This window comes from Hyalella azteca, unplaced genomic scaffold (assembly GCF_000764305.2).
Source record: "Hyalella azteca isolate HAZT.00-mixed unplaced genomic scaffold, Hazt_2.0.2 contig16847, whole genome shotgun sequence".
NCBI lineage: Eukaryota > Metazoa > Arthropoda > Malacostraca > Amphipoda > Hyalellidae > Hyalella > Hyalella azteca.
The window spans coordinates 159311-179951 of record NW_025946654.1 but is presented as its reverse complement, the minus strand read 5'-3'; the positions used below and the strand labels follow the sequence as shown (position 1 = coordinate 179951).

The window sequence follows — 20641 nt, the reverse complement described above, 5'->3', positions numbered from 1 at the left end:
CGCTTCGAATCACCGACATGTGGAACAGCCTCCCCGATGACATCGTTGGCGCTCCAAGTATGAACGCGTTCAAGAACAGACTAGATAAAGCTATGGAAAAATATATGTTCAGATTTGAAATGCCTAGCACCATATCGAACCCGGTGGAAGTCTAGTAGCTATTTCAAAATTTCGTCAGTCATGAAAAGATCCGATCAAATGACACGATTTTAGATCTTCTGTGAACAAGGCACGAAAAGGAAAAGAATCGGCGACAGGCCACATCAGGCCCACGCTTCAGCGCCGACATCACTATGTTATGTTATAACAGCGCCTTTTTTCCATAAATGAGAAAATGCGCTAAAGACAATTAATCAGTTCGGAAATAATTAAGAACAATAGTGAACCACGAAACGAAATTTGAGCGGGATTTCTTTATTGAGAACATTGCTCTAAAACGTAATTGGAATTGGTATGTTCTGACCTCTGGTCAAGACCTTTATATCGGTCATTCCCGCTGCATAAAAAAATCTTTTACTAGCGTAAAAAATTAAAAGTTTACGTCGTGCTCGGCAGTTAACAAAAATTTAAATTAATAAGTATTCACTACAAACCTAAAAGACTAAAACATTCAGTTATACATGTCAACATCGTTAAAAATACGATGTACTAAAACATTCGGCACGTTCACCTTTGCCTTCCCACCCTCCCCTCTCAAGACCCCACTAATCATCCCCTTCCTCTCCCCCTCCACACGCTTCCCAAATAAGTATCCTAGTACCGTCTTCTATTCTGCTAATCTCGAACTGCAGTGAACAGGTTAACGTCTTATAAATACAGCAAAATAACTGGCCTGAACACTGCTAGTAGTCGTGGATCATAGTAAAAGTGTTCATTGTTTAGTTGTTAATAGTGTTCGTGTATATAGATTCTCTTGTGGCTTAAACGCATTTTTGTCCGAGATAGTATATTACTTGGGACCTGCAGCATTGCTCCCTGTACAATCTCATAATCTCGTGCTCGACAGCTTTTAAACCAACACGGCCTCTGATTAGGAGTGTAACTGATTTTAAAATGATGTGTTTCTAACATGCTGTCTTTGACTATAAATTATTTATTGCCGAATGAATAGCGTCTGTGATTCTCTTGCATGATGACTGCAAATCTGCAATCCTGAGGTGGTCGAGCAAGTAACGACTCGCAGAGCAGCTGCTCCTAGCAAAACAAATGAGCAACAGCAACGGAGCAACAACAAGTCAGCAACCTATTTTATCACTATCAGTTGCCCTCGGGACTGCTCCAAGGTTGGTTGTACGCCCGCTACCTACGTTGTTTGTATCCGTATTACCGTGTTCTATGAGACGAAATCGATATGTTAGTGTTACACGAAGGAATAAAGAAGCAACCCAAGTGCCGGGTATGTGAATATTGTTTCGTTCTCTATTGATCATACGTACCTATCGAAAGAAACAAACTTTGATTAATCTCTTAACAAAATGTTACATGCGTTTAGCGAGTTGTCCCGAACATACATCAAAACATCATCGTTGCATTTTTGTCGCTGGCACAGTTCCCACAGTGAGAGACTATAGAGAGCGTGGGCTATAATTAGCACTAATTTTTTAAACAAGTCATTCTTCCCTCCAATCAGCATATTGAGTTTATTGGATTGGATGCAAGTGCGAAATTGCACAAGTGTCTTTCGCTCAATTTTTGTACTGCCGTAGCCTACTTGCCCTATCTCGTTTTTACTTCTTTGTACTATCTCTTTAGCAAACCAATGTTTAAACCAAATTTCTACTGGGTAATGAATATTTAATTAAATGCTTCGATTTAGTTTTTTAATAACACTTTCGTGTTGTAATCGATTACTTTACTGTCGCGTTTAGAATGCTGCGTAGTCGCAATTAAATTTGCAAAAAGCTTTACATATATGGAACATATTTCACAGATTCTTGCTCCCACAGCGATGACGAATTATGCTCATTAATTAAACGAATGATTATGCGTATTCAATTAGAGCAACGGTCGATAATCTCGACGATATACTCGCGAGGACATTCTTGAGAGAGAAATTAGGCTGCTGTGTTGGACAGCTTGGATATACAATATAACACCTGGTAACAGCTCAAAATCGGCTAGTTTATTTTTTTTTTCAGCTGAGTTAGACTAGTTTTTGGGCTCTGAGTCCACAATTCTCATTGGTTGTGCCCGAATAGGTTGATTTTCTGTGATACAACTATGGATTGGCCCAACTGACGAGCTATATACGCACGCGATTTGTCATATCGTAAATATTTGGAGCGCTTACCGCCGCTCTGATCACAATGCGAGTTTAAAGATCGCGGTTCGGGATCTCAGATGGTCGAAAACTTCCTCAGGGGTCAAAGACGTACGTATCATTTGTCAAAACAATACACTTTTCAAAGACGTACGTATCATTTTCATCCGTAGAAGGCATGCGGAACACGTGGAATACCGTACAGCTGCTAGGTGGAAGCCTCGTGTACAGCCAAGATGTCGTCGGTCTTTTTAGCGCATTTTCTCATTTATGGAAAAAATGCACTATTGTGCTCGCCATGTCCGTCTATCCGTCCGTCTGTCCGTGACCTCAAGTTTTCGTCGACGAGAAAATGCGCTCTGTCACTCACTGCAGTGAGTACAGAGTTATATTTTTTTTTGAATTGTCGTGCTTGGAAACATTATCACTTATTATCGCCTAGCTTTTACCTATTGGGGTTAGCCCTTTACTGTTGAAAGTAAAAAAGTGTAGGTAGATTTGACGAAGACGGAAAGCGAATATGTCATAAGAATAATAACATTTTACAGATTTTTACGTACAAAATGTTAAACATATTTTCCTTTACTAGAATTCAATCATTCTTAAAGTATGTTATAATTGCGTGATGCTAACTGTTCAATATTGTGTTTGGACTGAGCAGGTCGAGCTGCATGCTCACCTGGAGGGCTCCATTCGTCCTGAGACTGCATGGGACCTGATCAAGTTCGTTCCATTTCTATGGTTCTATAGTGTCAAGAGGCAATAGATCTTTCCATTCTTCGGTTTCCAATGCTAAGATACACCTGGTTGTAGAATAAAGTGAATTATGTTCGCTTATATACTACGAAAGAAGATTGTTAGGTTTTAACCCGGTGCGCTATAATTTTGATTGGTTAATTAGCGGCTTGCTCTGATAATAGTAGTTATATATACATTATTATGGCTGCATTTTGTATTAGAAAACACTGCTGAAGGTGATATTAATTATTTATTATCAAGGGCATTCAAATTCTATGGGAATATTTCAAGGTTCTCGTAAGAAAAAGTGTCATTTGAATCTCGCTGTCTCCTCTGCCGTCGTCATGACAGATCTGGGTACAACTGCAAACGTGATCGATACACGTGCTGCTACCGATTATACTGATATTGATATTATTGTAGCACTATTGATAATTCGTAGATTTTAATTCCATCTCGAAGTTTACTGTACACCTTTCATTTTATCTGAATATTTCTGCACTCAATTCGATTTTCATTTCCAAGTAACACGCATAACTTCTCTTCTTCATTGACTTGTCATTTATGCTTGTTTGCTCATCATTTATTCCGAGAGAATTAAAGGATCTTTTTCAGTTTAGTTCATCTCATTGTTTTTGTCAGTGAACTTAAGCTGAACTAACTTAGCTGCTGGCAATGAAAAATGGACTTTTAGTGAAATACCGTCTTGTTGCAGGCAGAAAGGGCTGCCGCTGCCTGGCGACGGTTCACTTAGAGCCCTGCAAGACGCCATTACAGTTAAGGAGCCCACGAACTTGGTTTGCTTCCTCCAACCATTCTCCGTGTTCCTGCCTGCCTTCATGTGAGCTCATGATTTAAAATTTTACATCTTGCTTCATTATCGTTAGTTGCTTAAATGTCTTTCTGTCAAATTTCACATAACGCAGACTATTAATCTTAAGTCATATTTTTCTATTGAATATGTTCTCCGCTTTGCGCCAGTGAGAGATGATTTGAATGTGATAAATTTCCACTTGGTAGATAAATTAAATGACTCAGTGATAATTAATTAAATGACTTTTCTAATAATGCTCTGAAATAGGTATCGATGAAACTTTAAGGTTTGCTTGCAATTGTGGAATGAACGCTTGATCATCGAATTTGAGCTAAGTTATTAACAATTAACTTATATAAGATTGTTTCCATTGTAACATATTTCTTGCGGACGATATTATATGTAATTGGTGACCCATCTCACAGCGGAGACTTGACGGCAATCCGCCGCGTTGCTCGAGAGTTCGTCGAGGACTGCAGCCGCGAGCTCGTGGCGTACTGCGAGGCCCGCTTGTGTCCACAGAAGCTGATGCCCCAGACGGAGGGTGATCCGTCTTCTTGGGCTGATGCTGACCGTGCAAATGATGCCGATATTAATGGTAGCCATTATGATTAAAATTCTCAATTGTCAATGCTACATTCTATGATATTATTCAAGGTATCACAAAGTGACATCGCTACTAACTGTGCCTCTATTTACGTCGAAACGGTGGCTATAATGTGCGGTTCTACCTGTTATTTCAACTGCCAAATTGATGAACCGCCTTAAAAAAAATACTTTTCTACGAATCTAAAAACTAACTACGCTGAAAAAAGCCGTTTATTGAATTTTCGTTCTGGTTACATTGGAGTTGCATTGTTGCAGTTGACTCTTAATGATCGTATTTGCCAATTAAATTCATTCACCGGTTTCTTCAGAACGCAAGTTCCATAGCGTATAGAGCTTTTGCCATTAATTTGCAGTTCCAATTTTGACCCGTCTCATCCGTAATAACCATTCACGGTTGTGCAATCCATCTGTCTTCCAGAACGAACTGAGCAGTGTAATTGTATGCATAGATGGCTTATTTTTAAAGCTCATTCGGCAACCACGTGATGGCTGAAAAATATCGCAGGAACTGGGAATTAAGGAAGAAATGAATTGATTAAAAAAATACCTCTTATGCTTGCATAGTTAAATGTACCTCTTTAACCTCAGGGTCTCAAGGTTGTGCCGTGACGGTCGAAGAGTTGGTTGAAGCAGCGCTGGCTGGGTTGGCTGAGGGTGAAAAGCTTTGTCCGGGCACTAAAGTTCGTCTCATCCTCTTCTGTATACGCGGCCAGCCATGTCAGTCCTTCATTAGTAAAATAATTTAGTTGAAAATTTATTATACGGTAATATAATAGTTTAGGGTTGGTCGCTGAATTAACGCTGGTCCTTCGCGGGTAGGAGAAGTTGAAAAATACGAGATTCGTCTGTAAACAATTCTTTGCACTCATACTTTGCAAAGAATTATTCTTTTCATTATTTGTTATTCGTCTTATAAGGTCCATGTGTTCATTCTTTGACCCAAACACTACCGAAAACTTCTCACTTCTCGCGTGCTCAGCTGCGTAGCTCTCGGACGGATCTTGAAACTTTAATTGAGTTATGATAATAATTACTCCCTACAAAATCGCAATTCTCTATTATGTGACTACTGCAAGAGAGAAAGAGCTAACCGACAATGTTTTTTTTCGTTGTTTATCTGATGCGCAGCGAACTTGAAAAGCAAATTTTGGCTCTTTGTAAAGAAAGAGCTTCTGTGATGGTTACAATTTAACACAATTTTGTCTATTTACATACTCAGTGCCGCTCTTTTTGTGGTTGTGCAAGCAATACTGGTATAATATTTCAGTGGATATAAAATCCAAATATGTAGTTGCCTCAACAAAAAAGTATTATGTGTTTATGTGGGGTTTCAGATGGCCCGCAAATGTAAACCAATTTTCATCAAAATCAGTGTGGTGCATTTTTTTCATTTGAACAACGCATCGGAAGTGATCAAGCATTCCCTATCTCGAGAATTTTTCACTTGCATTAGTCATTAGTTCATGAAAAGCTTCAATTAAATTCATTTTCTAATGTATTTTATTGATTTTTGAATTGGAAGCATGAATAAAGGCAATAACAAATTTATTTATTGTATCATCATTTACTGGACAGACTGGGCTGAGAAACTACTGCAGCTGTGCGAGCAGTTCAAGGACATGGGAGTGGTCGGTCTGGACATCGCCAGCAACCCCGGGTTATTGAACGATAGTGAGTACGAAGAGCTCGTATATTTGCCCATATTGTGCTTATTGTTGGCTTGCTGAAACAAAAATCCTTCTATTCGTTTTCAAAACCTGCCTAGTGCCTACACGTGCACATTAAGCTGGACTGAGAGGGTCTTTCGTACTTTGGAGGTTTACTCGTGGATTGGCGATTGACTGAGAGCTGAGATTGCCAAGATTTAAAAGCAAAGAAAATTTTACAAATTTTCACAATATCTTCAAAGAAAACTTCTCGGAGTCTAGCTCCATGATCAGCTTGAAAATTCTTCGAAAACAGATACAATCAGTTGTTAGTTCAGTCGAAATTCAAAAACTGAAAAACCAGCAATTAAAATCTGCGTATCAAGCAATTATCGCATGTCATTGACAATTATAATTTAGTCAATATGTATTGGCGACATTGTTGACTTCATGATTGAGCGGAAGTTGGAAAGAATTTAGTATTTTAGTGAATGTAAAGAAATCTACATACACGTGCTGCTTCTTTTAACGCATCAGGTTCGCATGTGTTTGAGAATATGGATGATGCTACCAGCTCATAAATCATGGCTGAAGATGTCAAATGTTACGTGTCAATCCAATTAATAGGTCGTTATTGCCTTTGCTTGCCAGTACTTATTATTTTATATATTTTAAAACTGGCTGATGATATTTAGATATGACTGAATATGACAAAATATGATATGAAAATACGCATCGTGATCAGGTTTCTTCTCCTTGGTTTAGTGGCCAGTAGTCAATTTTGTCTAACATATATTTCCCCAAATCGAATATCATCGTTTGGTCGGATAACCGAACCAATTGTAGCAGCTGGAGATAAATAATCTGTTTCTTGTCAATAGAATGTATCGACAGTACTTGCTTTTAGCTGGATCTTTACCTGGTTACCTAGCTGCTATTGGTCAACGGTATTTTTGAGTTATATACTAATAACACTGGATTCCAATAATCGAGACGCGGCATGTTGAGTATTTTCCTACTGAAATTTTACCCTTGCTTCCTTGACTGAGAATCGTCACATTATCTATGTTTTTGAGTAACAATGATCGAACACTTGCATCTAGCGTCATCGTAAGCATGGATGTAAAAGACATTGAGTTATTACATGCGTCCATTTACTTGTTTACGTTGCAGACGACACACACAGCGAGGGCGCGGAGGTGTTCCAGGAGGCCGCCCGTCGCGGCGTCCACCGCACCGTCCACGCCGGCGAGGACGCCCCTGCCGCCTCCGTCAGAGCTGTGAGTCGCGCGTGACTGTCAGTAGACATTCAGGGACCTGAGAGAATCCTGTAAAATTGTAGTGACTGTAGTCAGTCGGATCAGAGCTCCACCCCGTACTCAGGTGACAGCAGCATCCCTGCAGCTCACTTCTAAACGCCACCCCGTACTCAGGTGACAGCAGCATCCCTGCAGGAAATCTACGAAAATTATAAAATAGATTACGGGTTTGATTTCTATACCATTTTATTTTTTTTCCTGGCAATAGATTATTTTTGCTATCCATGATGCGGAACGCTACTGACCTTATGTCGCTCTTCAATATCATAATTTAAGCTTTATATCTGAATGTTACCTATCGTACATATTATGTCCATCAATACGAGGCTTTTGTTCGCTTGCTCCTAAGTAACCTGCTATTGGTGTTACAGGTTCATCGAGGACGACGTGAGCTTCAGCATCAACAGGGACAACTCGTTGCTGACGGCGACGTCTCTGAGCGACGAGTACAAACTCCTCGCGTCCTGGGGCTGCTCGGAAGCCGTCTTCGCCCGCGCCGTCAGTTGTGTTCACTTTCTTACGAAATGAAATGTGCTTGAAACTTATTATGAGACTATGAAGTGAGCTTAAAACTATTTTGCGTAATGGCTACGAGACAGTATTCAGGTTGTGAATACATTATAAAAGTGAGGACCATTTTACAGGAAGCATAGGTCCAAATCTTTGATAGAAATTCTAGTTTCAGAAACTTGTACACTGAGGACCTATGATAGTGAGATAAATCAGTTGATTTTAAAACAGAGTAATTGTACTAGACTTATGTCTATGAGATTTTGATTTTTACTATAATAAATTTACGTTGACAAATTGATGCCGCGGCAGAAATTTTCATATAACTTTAGAAGAATTCAAATTTTTGCCAAATGTGTGTTCTTCTCTCTGTTATCAGCTGTGCTTTATAAAAATACACGTATATTCTGACTTGTCTCATCAATATAAAAACTTTAATTATAAAATTACACTTCTTCCAGAATTTCAACGCGGCCCTGCACAGCTTCTTGCCACCTGCAGAGAAGCGGGAGCTGCTGCGTCAGTTGCGCGACGCGTACGGCGTGCCTGACGTCGACGTCAGAATCTCAGACGGCGATTCTGGCAAGACAGCGAGTTCTGAAAAGCCTTGTATCACTGTCAATACCTGGGAAAACAGAACTTGAGGGATCACTTGTCTTACTTTGCTGTACTGAGCATTATCACTGCGAGCTTTGCTTGCCCTGTTGCATTATCAGCAACGGCAAAATATTCACCAAATCATATTTTTTATATAATAAACGTATGGTCCATATTTTTGTTAGTGCGAGATGTCTAGTCTGCAATCGACTAATCCCAGAACGACCAACTTGCTTTTTTAAGACAAGAGGAATGTACAGATAAGCTTTGTTACTGATTTTAGATACAATCGGTTGATAATTAACAATCTCAAACAATCTCAGTTAATAAGTGATCATGTTCCAAATGAGCAACAAATGGTTAGACAAGAGTCAACGAAATATTCATGCATTCTTCTATACTGAGTTCCGATATGAGCTGAAAATGTTTTCCTGAGCCCAGATCTCCGCCTAAAGTTGATGATCCACGTGTGAATTTTATTTGTTAACGACGCACCTGGATGTGATGCCATCTCTTGATAGCAAAGGTTTCGTAGTCCGCCGATAGTGACGCATGGGTCGTCGGTAGTGACTTATTCCATGACGTAGTTCCTACTTCTAATTATGTTTTTACTTTATGTTAGTTACAATAGATCTTAACTTAGTATGTTATACCAATTTTGTGCCCATTTTGAAATGTTTATTCGCTTATCGGTAGTCGTTTGAATTTATAATTCGCAATTACCAATTCGTTCCGCTTTCTGGACGTTCATTAGAATAAAGATTATTTTTGGTTTCTTTAAACTGAAAGAAAGCTTAGAATTTATACACTTAGAAATCTTAGGCTGTGAAATTGGCCAAATTTTAAGCTCAAGTGTTAAATTTTTCCTCTCCTCAAATTGTTCAGTTTTTCTCAATTTTTTCGAGTTTGTGCGCTGAAAATTATTCTGTAGACCATGTATCAAACTTATCTCTCCCACTTATTTTTACTTAGTACCTTTTTAAGACTGAAACTGCAGTGATATAAGAATTTTAATATGAATGAGATGAACTAACGTGTCCTCGAACGATCGTAAAGATCTTAATATTTTTTCTGATGCCTTGCTCGAATGTGTCGGGGTTTACGTTCCATTTATCCACTTTCTTCCAGCTCGAGGCATGTTAGTTGGCTACGTGACTGGTTCAATAAACGATTGTATGCTATGCTATGTTTTGGACGGGCTGATAAGTTCTTTTTCTGCCATATGATAATTTTTTTGTATTTATTTTTGAAAGAAATATAATAAATAACAATGTCTATAAATTTCTTCTTATGACATTGATGACATTTTCATGCAATTTATTCAAATCCGACTCTTGAATCTATGGCTAGGAAGACATACGCAGCCATGGCAGGGCACGGATCTGTTTCGTGAATGTTAATCAAATATTTTTATTTAGTGAACATATTTTTGAATGATTGAGTTATATTCTATGGGCTCTGTTTTTCATGGTAAGTTTCGTTAATTTATCCGCGACAGATTTGATTGTATTAATCATTTTTATTCACATAATTTATGTACATAATTTATACTCGGAAGCTCATCTTATACGTATGTCATTTATGTGTATACGTATTTCACAACTGAAATGTTTATAAAAACCAAGTTTTGAAGTTAAGTAGTTTATTAGCCAATTTGTTCCGTAGATCTGACTCATCCAATGGAGGTAATATCAATTGATGGTGAAACTATTCAGCCAATTGAGATGATATTTCAATAGGCTACTGGTAATTTTTTGTGTTGGAAACCATTTTGGTCGTGGCAATTTAATTCCATTTAAGTAAATTTGCCGGATATATCTGCAGCAATTACACCAATTTACATGAGCAATCAATTCTCGTCAAACAAGATTATCATTATGGCTTGGTTTGTTCGGCTCTTATCTTCGACTTTGAAATTTTTGCCTTAAATTTCTTGTTGCTCTTATACGACGGTGTGATATCGCCGCCAGCATTCGTCACCTCCATGTCGCCGACCGATCCGCCAATATTCTCCTCAATCCAGGATTTGTAGTGAGCAACCTTGGTGTAAACGCCGGGTTTTCCTGGCGTGGCACACCCAATGCCCCACGACACAACACCCACGAGGTTGCACTCGTCGGACCGCAGCGTCGAGTTCTGGTTGCAGCAGACCAGAGGTCCTCCGGAGTCGCCCTGGGTAGCAATGCAATGGAAATTTAGCGGGCACTTTTGATCCATATAAATTGTGGTTTATTATCTTGGTTCAATGGTTTGATGAACTGATGCAATACAGTGAGTATGCAACAAAATGCATGCATGGTCAGAGGCTGTGTAAAAAAATAGTTTTTGTTTGTAAGTCTAATAAAACGGAAAAGTATTCTGATGGCAATGAAAATATTTCACTATTAATAAAAGAAAATTTAGTAAAGAAGACTAACCTATTTTGATGGAATGCACCACTGTTTGACTGTAAGAGAAGCAGTAATTTCGCGAAAATGCTCAATAATTATTGTCTTAGACTTACACGATAAACCTAATTTGACGTTAAACCTCAATAACATGCGAGTCGTTCCGTCATCAACATCTAGCAGCTCCTACGTGCTTTGATGTCAATAAGAATGAACATCAAAATATTCATTTAATTTCTTCCAACGAATCATAATTAAGTTACATACCTCGTGTTAGAAGTTAGAAAAAAAATGTCACATTCAAATTTTTTAAAGCCCTCACCTGACACGCGTCTTCTCTGCCGCCGCCTGCGCAGACGTGGCCGTCGGTCAACGCATAAGTTTCTGGCAGGAAGTCCTTAATGCAGTCCTCGAGAGACCGCAAGGGCACCTGGAAGACTTTTTATCGTATTTTATCATTTATGGAAAAATGCCCTATTGTGCTCGTCATGCCCGACCGTCTGTCTGTCCATCTGTCTGTCTGTCTGTCCGTCCGTAAGTTCACGTTATCGTCGACAAGAAAATGCGCTCTCTGTCACTTCATTGAGTACCGAGTTTTATTTTTTGCAGTACATTCACGTCTAAGATCATTTATAAACTGCACGGCTCATGAGTGCTCATGATTCAATGCAGCTCAAGTCGTCGGGTAAAAGTTTTCCTACTCATTTCTTTATGCAATCAATTTTCGATGTGAAAAGTGTTGCGACGTAATTTTTGGTCTCATTGTTTTACATTTTTCTTTGTGTCACGCACGTGCAACAGTTTCATTTTATCGACAGTGGTTAACGTATGTATTGTTTGTACGCACACGCGATTGTTTCGCGTGCGCGATAGTTTCGTACACGCGTACGACATCTTGGATTATTGCCGGCAGTTTTATACGCACGTCTGGCAGTTTTTCCGCACGTCCGAAATTTCCTAACTATACATAACGAGAAGAACCAAGCAACGGAGTTCTCAATAACCATCGGATATTTATTCTATTAGGTATTATAATTCCATTTGTATATTTATTTCATTAGGTATAAATAAAGTAGCAATATTACACATTAAACAATAATGTATACAATAATAAAATAATAATATTATACCCTGACTATTATATACAGTTGAATAATTTGATTACTTTGTTAGTTACGAGGAGGAAGTTGGACACGAACGAAAACTAAGTATTTTGCATTAAATTAGTTACAAACTTGATAAGGCTTTGTATATTCCACCGTGCCTGACTCACCAATTCATCATCATAAATTTTTGCGATTGACATGGGTCCCGATAGCCTGTAAAAACACTGTTTTACCGCTCGTTTCTTGGTTTTTATGGCCGTGTAGTATTACTCCCGTCCGATGAAAGGATGCGAGAACTATGATAACTTTTATTCATCTATATCAATCTCTAAAGAAACTTTCTCTCGTCTTTTTGAGCAAACATTAAGCATGACTCACCCAAACACCCATGAGGCGGTCAGCAACCTGTCCACCAGAAGAAAGGCGACCAAAGCCCGTGACTCTGCAGTTCTCTTCGCCCAGATCCTCGCGGGTCTCCAAGGGGATCGGGGTTCCTGCGGGTCATATTCTTAATACTCCCGATTAATTGGTTTCCGAAACAAATTAATCATCAATAATATGCGTTTAAAAAATATTTTTTTAACGACAAGACTTCTAAAGAATTCAGTGTCGCCGATGTTACAAATGTACAATGAATTTCTAATTTTATTATCATATATTAAAAATTAATTTTTTAATTTTATTTTTGAAATTAAGAAAAAATGTCAAATTATTTATTCTGTCAATTGATACATGCATTCATTGTCTCCGATTTTACGCAAGTGTGCAAAATTTCAGAATAAATAGGAGAAGTAGAATTAAGTGTGATAAATATCGATTATAAGATACGTAGCAGACAGACAAACAAACAAACAAACGAGAAGTGAAGTTAAAGAGAAGTGTTGTAAATAAATAGAAAGCAAAGATCCTATGAAATTATGACCTCGTTGCAACAAATCAAATAGTTTTAATTTTTGACATGCAGATTGGTAAATTGTAGCTGGGGTGGAATGAGTTGGTTAAATCATAGTTATTAATTATTTAACAAGTTAATTAGTTATCTATTTAATCGTAGGGGCTTCACAGTTAATGTCCTTGTAATATGAATGAAATTTTAGTTTGTATAACTTTCCAGTAGTAATCCAGCAAATTGATTGAATGTAAACAGCCTTTTCACTTATCTCTCATAAAATCTTGACCACATTCATGACGTTGATATCTTATTTTTAACACGTTTGAAATGTATTGTTTCTGGCCATTTTTGACTCAAATTCACACTAATCAACCGTTATTTTTTGCGCCTATGGTTTTGATTGAGATCGAGGAATGGATCCTCTAAAGTGGTATGAGCTATGAATTTAAATGGTATAAGCGACGGTACCCTTTCAAAGTTATACGTGTTTCACAGTCATTAATGAGCCTCATATGGAATGTTTTAGAGTTGACACAGTCATTGTTCACCAGATCTGGAAGATCGCGCGCTGGGCGCCATTTGGAGCAGAGCGATGTCGTTCACCATGCTGTTGGGGTCGTAGCGTTCATGGACGATTATTCGGGACACGGGCACCACCGCCTTCATCGAGTCAAGCGTGTTGCCGCCGTAAGCCACCTGCACTGCGCCCGCTCTGACGACACATCGAGCACTAGTGAAGCTCAAAAGATTCGGTAAACATTTTCCCTGGATAAAAAAGCTTGAAGGTGTGGGGTCAAATATAAATTCTATTCAAATCTAGAATACAATTAAAATGATATTAAGAAATAACTGTCGAAATACAATTCAAAGAGAAAGTAGAGAATAAAAAGATTTATATCTTCAAAGAGGAAGTACAGAATGAAAAGGTTTGATATCTGTCATGAATACATGATCTTGTAAATTTTGCCTCACTTGAAGTTGACACTGCAATGCGCTGCCGTCACGACCCATTCGTCACTGATCAGCGTACCTCCACAAAAATGAGCCCCAGTTCGGGTTTGAACCGAAACCTGCCACATCGCATCACCTGGAATGCGAGATATAATGTCTTTTCTGATTTAAAAAAATGTAATGGTTCTAATCGCGACAATTTACGTTTCAGATGTGAAAAGGCGATTCATGACCAAGATGGTTTAATGGATTTTATTAGAAGTTCATTTTTAGCTTTACGTGCGTGCTCTTAAACTTCCTGCAGAGCTAAAATTGAATATGGATGTAATTATGATATTAATTTCTCATGTATTCGGCGTCTATTGACCTTCAGGGACGGGTTCTCCGCCCACGATGCGGCCGGGGCGGACCAGCGCCTGACAAGCGCCCACCAGCAACACCGCCACACAAGCTCTCATCAACGCGTGCATGTCGTCAGTTTTCTGCTCAAATATTTGAAATAAATTTAATTCGATTAGGCCCTAATATTTCTGTATGATTTTTAAATCTGATCATGCATAAAATCAGTAAGTAGACTATGACTTTTAATGCGCAAAAAGAATTAAAAAAATAATCACGTGATAAGGAAAGCAAAGTAAGTGGTTATTTGGAGTCGTGTGATTGTGTTACTATAAAACTCGATCAGATTGACAGTTATATTTTGACTCCTGGATGGGTCTTGGGCGGCCTACTATCAGCCGGAACGCTTTATTTATTAATAAATTGTCTTGAAAAGTTAATGCAACCAATATTCCTAACGAATTTCCATGTACATTTAATTACAGAAAATCATCACACACTTCGCGGGAAATAATCTTCGTTGAATCTTCATTGAAATTTCTCGAATCGACGAACAATCTCCAAATTGAATGAAATGGTGGGTGGTTCATTAAGTGTTTAATTTGTTATCTTCTTGTAGCTGGAACACGACAATTGCACTGCGTATTATTTTATCGATTTCCCTCGCAAGGGACAGAACTTGCATACACATTGAGTTGGAATTCTTTCTGAGTATGAAGAAATGGACTGACGTGCGAATAACACGTGTTTTGGATTGAATACCATGCACCATGTGTACTCGGTATACTGCATGAGCCTTGCAGCTCCAGCACACTTGCAGCCATATTTTGTGGCAACCATCGACTAGCAACTGACAGACGCATGGAGTCGTAAATGTTGTAGAATATGTCAAAAAGAGGACCTGTGTTGTTAAATTTTTTTAAAGTTAAATAGTAGTTAGGAAATTTCCATGGGCAATGCTGACAAGCCAACGGACCTCCACGAAAATGATGATCTGGGATGCGAACTCGACGAAGATCAAATAATTTCATACATACAATCGACGCAATCCATACATTCGTTCTTAGCAACGTTTAAAAAAATTTTAATTGTCTACTTTAGATCTCATTAAAAAATTCATTTAATGAGATCTCAATAATGTAGATACCTAATATTCTAATGTTCATTGGACAAGTGACGTCTCATTGTCTTTTGGGTTTATCGAATCTGTTTAAAATATTCTATAAAAATGACTGGATTCCGAGATTTTGAACGATCCGTTACACGCGCGTTATTGAAAATAAATAAATAAGTTGTAAGTCTATATGACCTCAGTATATTGAGACTATATATGACCCCTTGTTTAAGTCTATATGACCCCAGTATATTGAGTGGTGGCAGCTCGAATGTTCGGGTTCATGCTATGAACTGCAAGACATGTTATGCAATATTTAATTGTCATCGAGGTTAGCAAAAATATGAACACAAAATGCACAGCACATCTGAAACGTCCGTGTGTCACAGCTGCGCGTGCGTCATTCCTTTCCAGCGCATGAAAATGGGAAACTGACAAATTTTATAACGTCAATTGATTTCACTCAGTCTTCGCTTTGGCTTTAGATAAAAAATAAAGCATTTTTGAAGGTTAATGGCCTAATTTACGAGATGCAATTACATTTTTATTTGTAATTAAAAATGCAATTTTCTTAATTGTTGAAACTTTCCAGTAAAGGCATACAGTCATTGCAGCGGTAGTTATAAGAAGTTGTTCTCTGATTGGTTGTTTTCTATGACTTATTTTCTCATGTTCTCATATTCCCACTTCATATTGTTGTAATAATAAATAACGAAATGAGTAACAAAATAGTGAAATGTACATAAATTTCCATTTTATGCGAATAAATATTATTTTTACTATTATGGAAATGATCCTATACAAATATCAGGAGATTTTCATTTCTGTAAAATTATACAACACTTTTCGTTTAGAATTACACTTCTCTATGGTCGATGCACGATTGATATGAATTTAACCCTATAACTGGATCACTTTGCCTTGTGTTCTTGAAATATTTTGGTTGCGTTTAAATGGTATGACCTTTTGTAAAAGTTGGTTTTAAATCGAATCACTTGATGATTCAAATTGGTAAACACTTCAAAGTAAAAGGCGTTATCTCCCAAAACAGTGTTAATAAGTAGAAGAAAAGTGCAAATTATTATCCCCGTTTACATTAATGCTTCAATATTCACATTAATGCTTCAATTTTCATTAATGATTCAATTTCAAAAGAAGACAGCACGTTTGAGTGAAAGAATCAATTATGAAGAGATAACTTATGAGATTTTACTTCGCTGCTTCATATAAAAAAATGTATGCCGTCTAATGCAATAAGAATGCACATTTCGGAAGCCCCTGTTCAAGGATTCTGACTGAAACGAGTGAAAGAATGCATATATAGGCTGGCAAATGAAGTTTAGCATCTCATTTTGCTGACTTCGTCCGTTTTTAGTCATAATGCACGTGTAAAACTGAAGTGGAGAATGCTAAGTCAGCAACTCCTAAAAAAATTTTACTTGCGAGCACTGACTTCAGTGTGAACTGACAAACTGAGGCTTTAACACAAACAATTTTCCTCCATATGGACATAGGATTAACCCAGTGAAAAAACTTGACGCTTTAACCATTTAAAGGGAACTATAAAGCCTCTAGTACGTAATCCTCAGGTTGCAGATGACAACGACGTACATTAGGGATTATGGGAAGGATTGAACGTTCGTATTTTAGGAGTCAAATGAAAAAACGCATTTGAATTTTGCGCAAATATGCATAATTTTTGTCACACATGTCTAAACATTCATAGCAAAATCATAAAAGATAAACAGCAGTGTCCAATTTATTTTCTTTTGCCGTTAAAGCTCTTCAATTCTCAGTGCCATGAAATTCCTCTCTTATAAACTAAAAATTTTTATCAACAAAGATCAATTGACGCATATTCCGAATGAAAGCTCTAGCAATAAGAATCTCTGCCGTGAGCAAATTTTCAGTCTAAAAAAACATTTTTGCATCATAGATTTACCAATGAAACATAAAGATATTACGAAATTTCTAGAATCAAATTCACTTCGTTAAATCTGAATAAAGTCACCGGAATGTGGACGCATCCGCAATGAGTATTTAGTCAGGGCATTTTGCAGGGCCTAAATATTAAAAATTTTGGACATTGAAGGACATGAAAGGTTTAATTGAATTGAACACATCTTTAGCTCCTATAATATTATCCCAGTTATCTTGAATCCGAATGTTTTCCTGTTCGCATGTCACTTAAACAACATTGTTCTGAAAAATTCGATTTATGGTTTTGTTTTAAGTGAACAATTTTAAATATCGCCTTTTCATGAATATATCTCATGCAGCGTAGCGTAACTTTAACTTGCAGAATATAGTATTTTTATAATTTAATTGTATTAACACATTCTAAACTCTGGAAGATACACTAATTCAAAGCTAACAGCAAAACTAAAAGCTAAACACACATCAATATAATTATTTTAAGTAGCAAAGTTAGAGGTTAAAACTATGGTATTGTGAAGTCTAACGTCGCCGAACAAGCGTACGTGAGTGACGTTATACAATTGTGGAAATATCACATTTATAGTAATTTCGAATTTAAACGTAAAAAAAAAACAAATAATTTAATCAAAGTCCAATATTTAGAAGAATATCAATATCTGAATAATATTTTATATATCACATGTAAACACGTTTGTTGGCTGACCATCCAAGATTTTCTTATTTTTTGCCTTATATGAGTAACATATTTATATATTTTCATATATTTCGCCCTTATATATCAAGTCAATGTTACACAAAATTTTCAGTAGGAATGCACGAGAACTCGCCACACAGACTACACGTTTACAGCAAAGTTTGGAAGGCACTACTGCACCACTGACCTGGCCTCTGGAACACCTGTTTCTAAATGAAACGCTAGCACCTGTTTAATCTTAACTTAAACGCAGGTGTGCTGCTCGGCGAGTAGATACGGCACCGAGATCTACCGAATGACGTCAATGCTAGCAGCTTCAATGCTATTTCATTTCAAGGCCCATCAAAAGAGGTTTCCAGCCAGAAGCATCGCAAGTTTATCATTGCATAGTCCAATTGAATGGAATTATAAACTGACATTTACTGTGCGGAAAATATTACCGTCATGTACACGTCTAGTTCTTTCTAACAGAGTCAAACGAATGTAACGTGCGGAATTAACTTTAAATAATCTTTCATATAATTACTTATTACATATTTACTTCATTTTCATTAAAAATGACTTTACATGTAACTTTCGGTCCGTGCAGTTGTTGACAGGGAAAATCGACCGTCGGAAGTACAGTTTGTGCTTATATGAAATTTATTAGATCTCTTATGGAAACTAAAACATCATTTCGCCGTACTCGTCTATGAATTATTAAGGAATTATCAGAAATTCAATACAAATGTATAGTATATAAATGCCGAACCTACATGGGCCCGAAGCGTGACACATATTGCAGGCCCTTCATGCACGTTTCAAAAGTGAGTGCTGAGGATCAATAGAAAGATTAGGCGGTTCTGAAAGTGACATTCCTCGCACCGAGTCCGCTCATCAACACAACATATGGCAGGAAGCCAGGAGCACGCAAGTCATAATACAGACGAGCGAATAATTTTCTGACGAGCTTGAAATATTTTACTTCCTCTTCAAAATCATCTATTCTAAGCTGAAATTAATTCAGGTGTAATATTTCTCTTCTTGGAGTTGTTTAAATGCTGTGAGAATTGTTGTAATATTGCAACGGCGGCGAAATTTGACTAGTTGGCTGGAATAATCTAATGCTACCTTTGATGTATGATGACGAATACTAGGTTGAATTGGCCCAGAAGAATTCTTTACTTCCGAGAGAAGGAGTATTTATCTAGAAGCACTTTTCAACAAAATTCCTTAGTTTTTATACAGTTTGATCAATGGGCATTGAAACGAATTCATCACGAATTCATTTCAATGCAAATCTGCGGCTGCATACTTTTACAACGAAAGAAAGTGGTATACGGCTACATCCATTGCCATGCACTTGTATAGTTGACAACCAGACATCGCAAGCACTCGCCTTCACTGAGCTTCCGGATCATCCATACGACTTCCTGACTTGGCTCTCAGTTCATCCAGACGTTGTTAGGGCATGGTATCAATTAATGTAGATCTGGAATTATCATTTCAATAATAGCAATTATTCAATTTGCTGTTAGTGTTTTCCGCTTTCGTTTAGATTTTTCTGGACTTTTGGCATCATTACGATCTTTTGTTTTCGCTTGTTTTAGAGATAGGCTGGCGAGGACTATATGGAAGAACGCATTATAATCCTCGCATACGCAGTTTTGAAATACATGTGCGGAAAACTCGGTTTCTTTTATTATGTGTGCAACAGTTATTGCAAACAGAGATAGTCCCCGAGCAACGTCGCCAGCAGTCGCCATCACTTGGCTCGGTTCATTTGAGAACAATTCATCTCTATGCTTTTGCATCAGCGTCGTCACATGGTTGCCCAAAAACTTGTCTAAATAAAAAGCGGTACAATTTCTTGAAAAGTCAAGTAACGAACATCTGAATGTCTTTCTACACATTAAGAAAGGTATTCGGTCGACTAAAGTTGTAAAATATTTCAACCAAACCGTTTACTATCAAAGAGGAAAAAAAGATATCTTATTCCAGACACGATATTAATCAGAATTCTTCGGTTATACGTAATTAAGAAATTTCGACGAGTGAAATTTTCTTTCATTGAACAAAGTGATAATTATTTTATTGTTCTGTTAAAAATATTTATATGAGGACTGAGGGAGTTGGAATTTAAGAGATATACAATGAGAAAAAACTCCCCTCCGCGATAATTGTCACCAGTGCGCAGAGACGCCGACTTTGCGGCGCGGTCGGGGCTCGCGTTCCTGACAAATCTCACGCTTTCGTGAGCACGTCAACACATGCTCCCGCAAACAGCTCTTTAACGGACTTCTTGGCTTCCTCCGTATAATAAACGAGATCTTGACACACATCGCCCCTCTGCTGCCACGTTTCTTTCGCTCTTATTACGCGTGTACTCGAAGCGTATTTAATATTTTAACACATCGCAACTTTTCCGTTGCCCTACCGGTTTTATAGTCGCACCTTCATGATAGAAGAAGTCTTAATTTATAGTGAGCCGTAATAAGAGCAGGAACAGGCACACAAAAAATTCAACTCTGAGTAGATCGCGCGGTTGATATACGACCATCAGCATACTTATATGATTCATTTTCACTTAGACATGACCATAAGATAACGAGTGGAGCAAAAGCATAATCATGCTCACAAACAGATTCTGAATGTCCAAGGTGATTATTTCATAATCATACGATACCTAACTTCGTTCATCGTATAGTTACTCTCATTTTCACTAAACGAGCTTTAGACTGCATTCCT

The 20641-nt window shown here is 37.7% G+C and overlaps 2 protein-coding genes across 2 annotated transcripts; one reads left to right on the top strand and one right to left on the bottom strand.

Annotated features, from left to right (window-relative positions):
• The first annotated feature begins 1272 nt into the window (after window positions 1-1272).
• On the top strand, window positions 1273-9764 carry LOC108680446 (adenosine deaminase). Its single transcript, XM_018169265.2, has 10 exons — window positions 1273-1396; window positions 2922-2983; window positions 3714-3839; window positions 4238-4410; window positions 5010-5138; window positions 5997-6092; window positions 7241-7358; window positions 7432-7500; window positions 7758-7884; window positions 8358-9764. Exons 1-10 carry the CDS (start codon window positions 1352-1354, stop codon window positions 8538-8540), a joined length of 1128 nt encoding a protein of 375 aa, XP_018024754.1. The 5' UTR covers window positions 1273-1351; the 3' UTR covers window positions 8541-9764.
• Window positions 9765-10118: 354 nt separating this feature from the next.
• LOC108680465 (serine protease 1) lies at window positions 10119-18131 on the bottom strand. The gene is made up of 7 exons (XM_018169285.1): window positions 18102-18131; window positions 14197-14311; window positions 13851-13965; window positions 13427-13590; window positions 12365-12480; window positions 11203-11310; window positions 10119-10665 (listed from the first exon to the last, which is right to left on the bottom strand). The coding sequence occupies exons 2-7, from the start codon at window positions 14297-14299 to the stop codon at window positions 10369-10371; spliced, it is 903 nt and encodes a 300-aa protein (XP_018024774.1). The 5' UTR covers window positions 14300-14311; window positions 18102-18131; the 3' UTR covers window positions 10119-10368.
• Between the last annotated feature and the right edge of the window lie 2510 nt (window positions 18132-20641).

What these genes read in the sequence shown, in the direction of transcription:
- LOC108680446 (XM_018169265.2), top strand. Translation starts at nt 1,352, where the DNA reads ATGTTAGTGTTACACGAAGGAATAAAGAAGCAACCCAAGTGCCGG. An exon ending in GTCAGAGCTGTGAGTCGCGC is followed by an intron (nt 7,359 to 7,431) that starts GTGACTGTCAGT and finishes CAGTCGGATCAG; the next exon opens with AGCTCCACCCCGTACTCAGG. An exon ending in AAACGCCACCCCGTACTCAG is followed by an intron (nt 7,501 to 7,757) that starts GTGACAGCAGCA and finishes TTGGTGTTACAG; the next exon opens with GTTCATCGAGGACGACGTGA.
- LOC108680465 (XM_018169285.1), bottom strand. Translation starts at nt 14,299, where the DNA reads ATGCACGCGTTGATGAGAGCTTGTGTGGCGGTGTTGCTGGTGGGCGCT. An exon ending in CGGAGAACCCGTCCCTGAAG is followed by an intron (nt 13,966 to 14,196) that starts GTCAATAGACGC and finishes CTCGCATTCCAG; the next exon opens with GTGATGCGATGTGGCAGGTT. An exon ending in ACCGCCTCATGGGTGTTTGG is followed by an intron (nt 11,311 to 12,364) that starts GTGAGTCATGCT and finishes AAAGTCTTCCAG; the next exon opens with GTGCCCTTGCGGTCTCTCGA.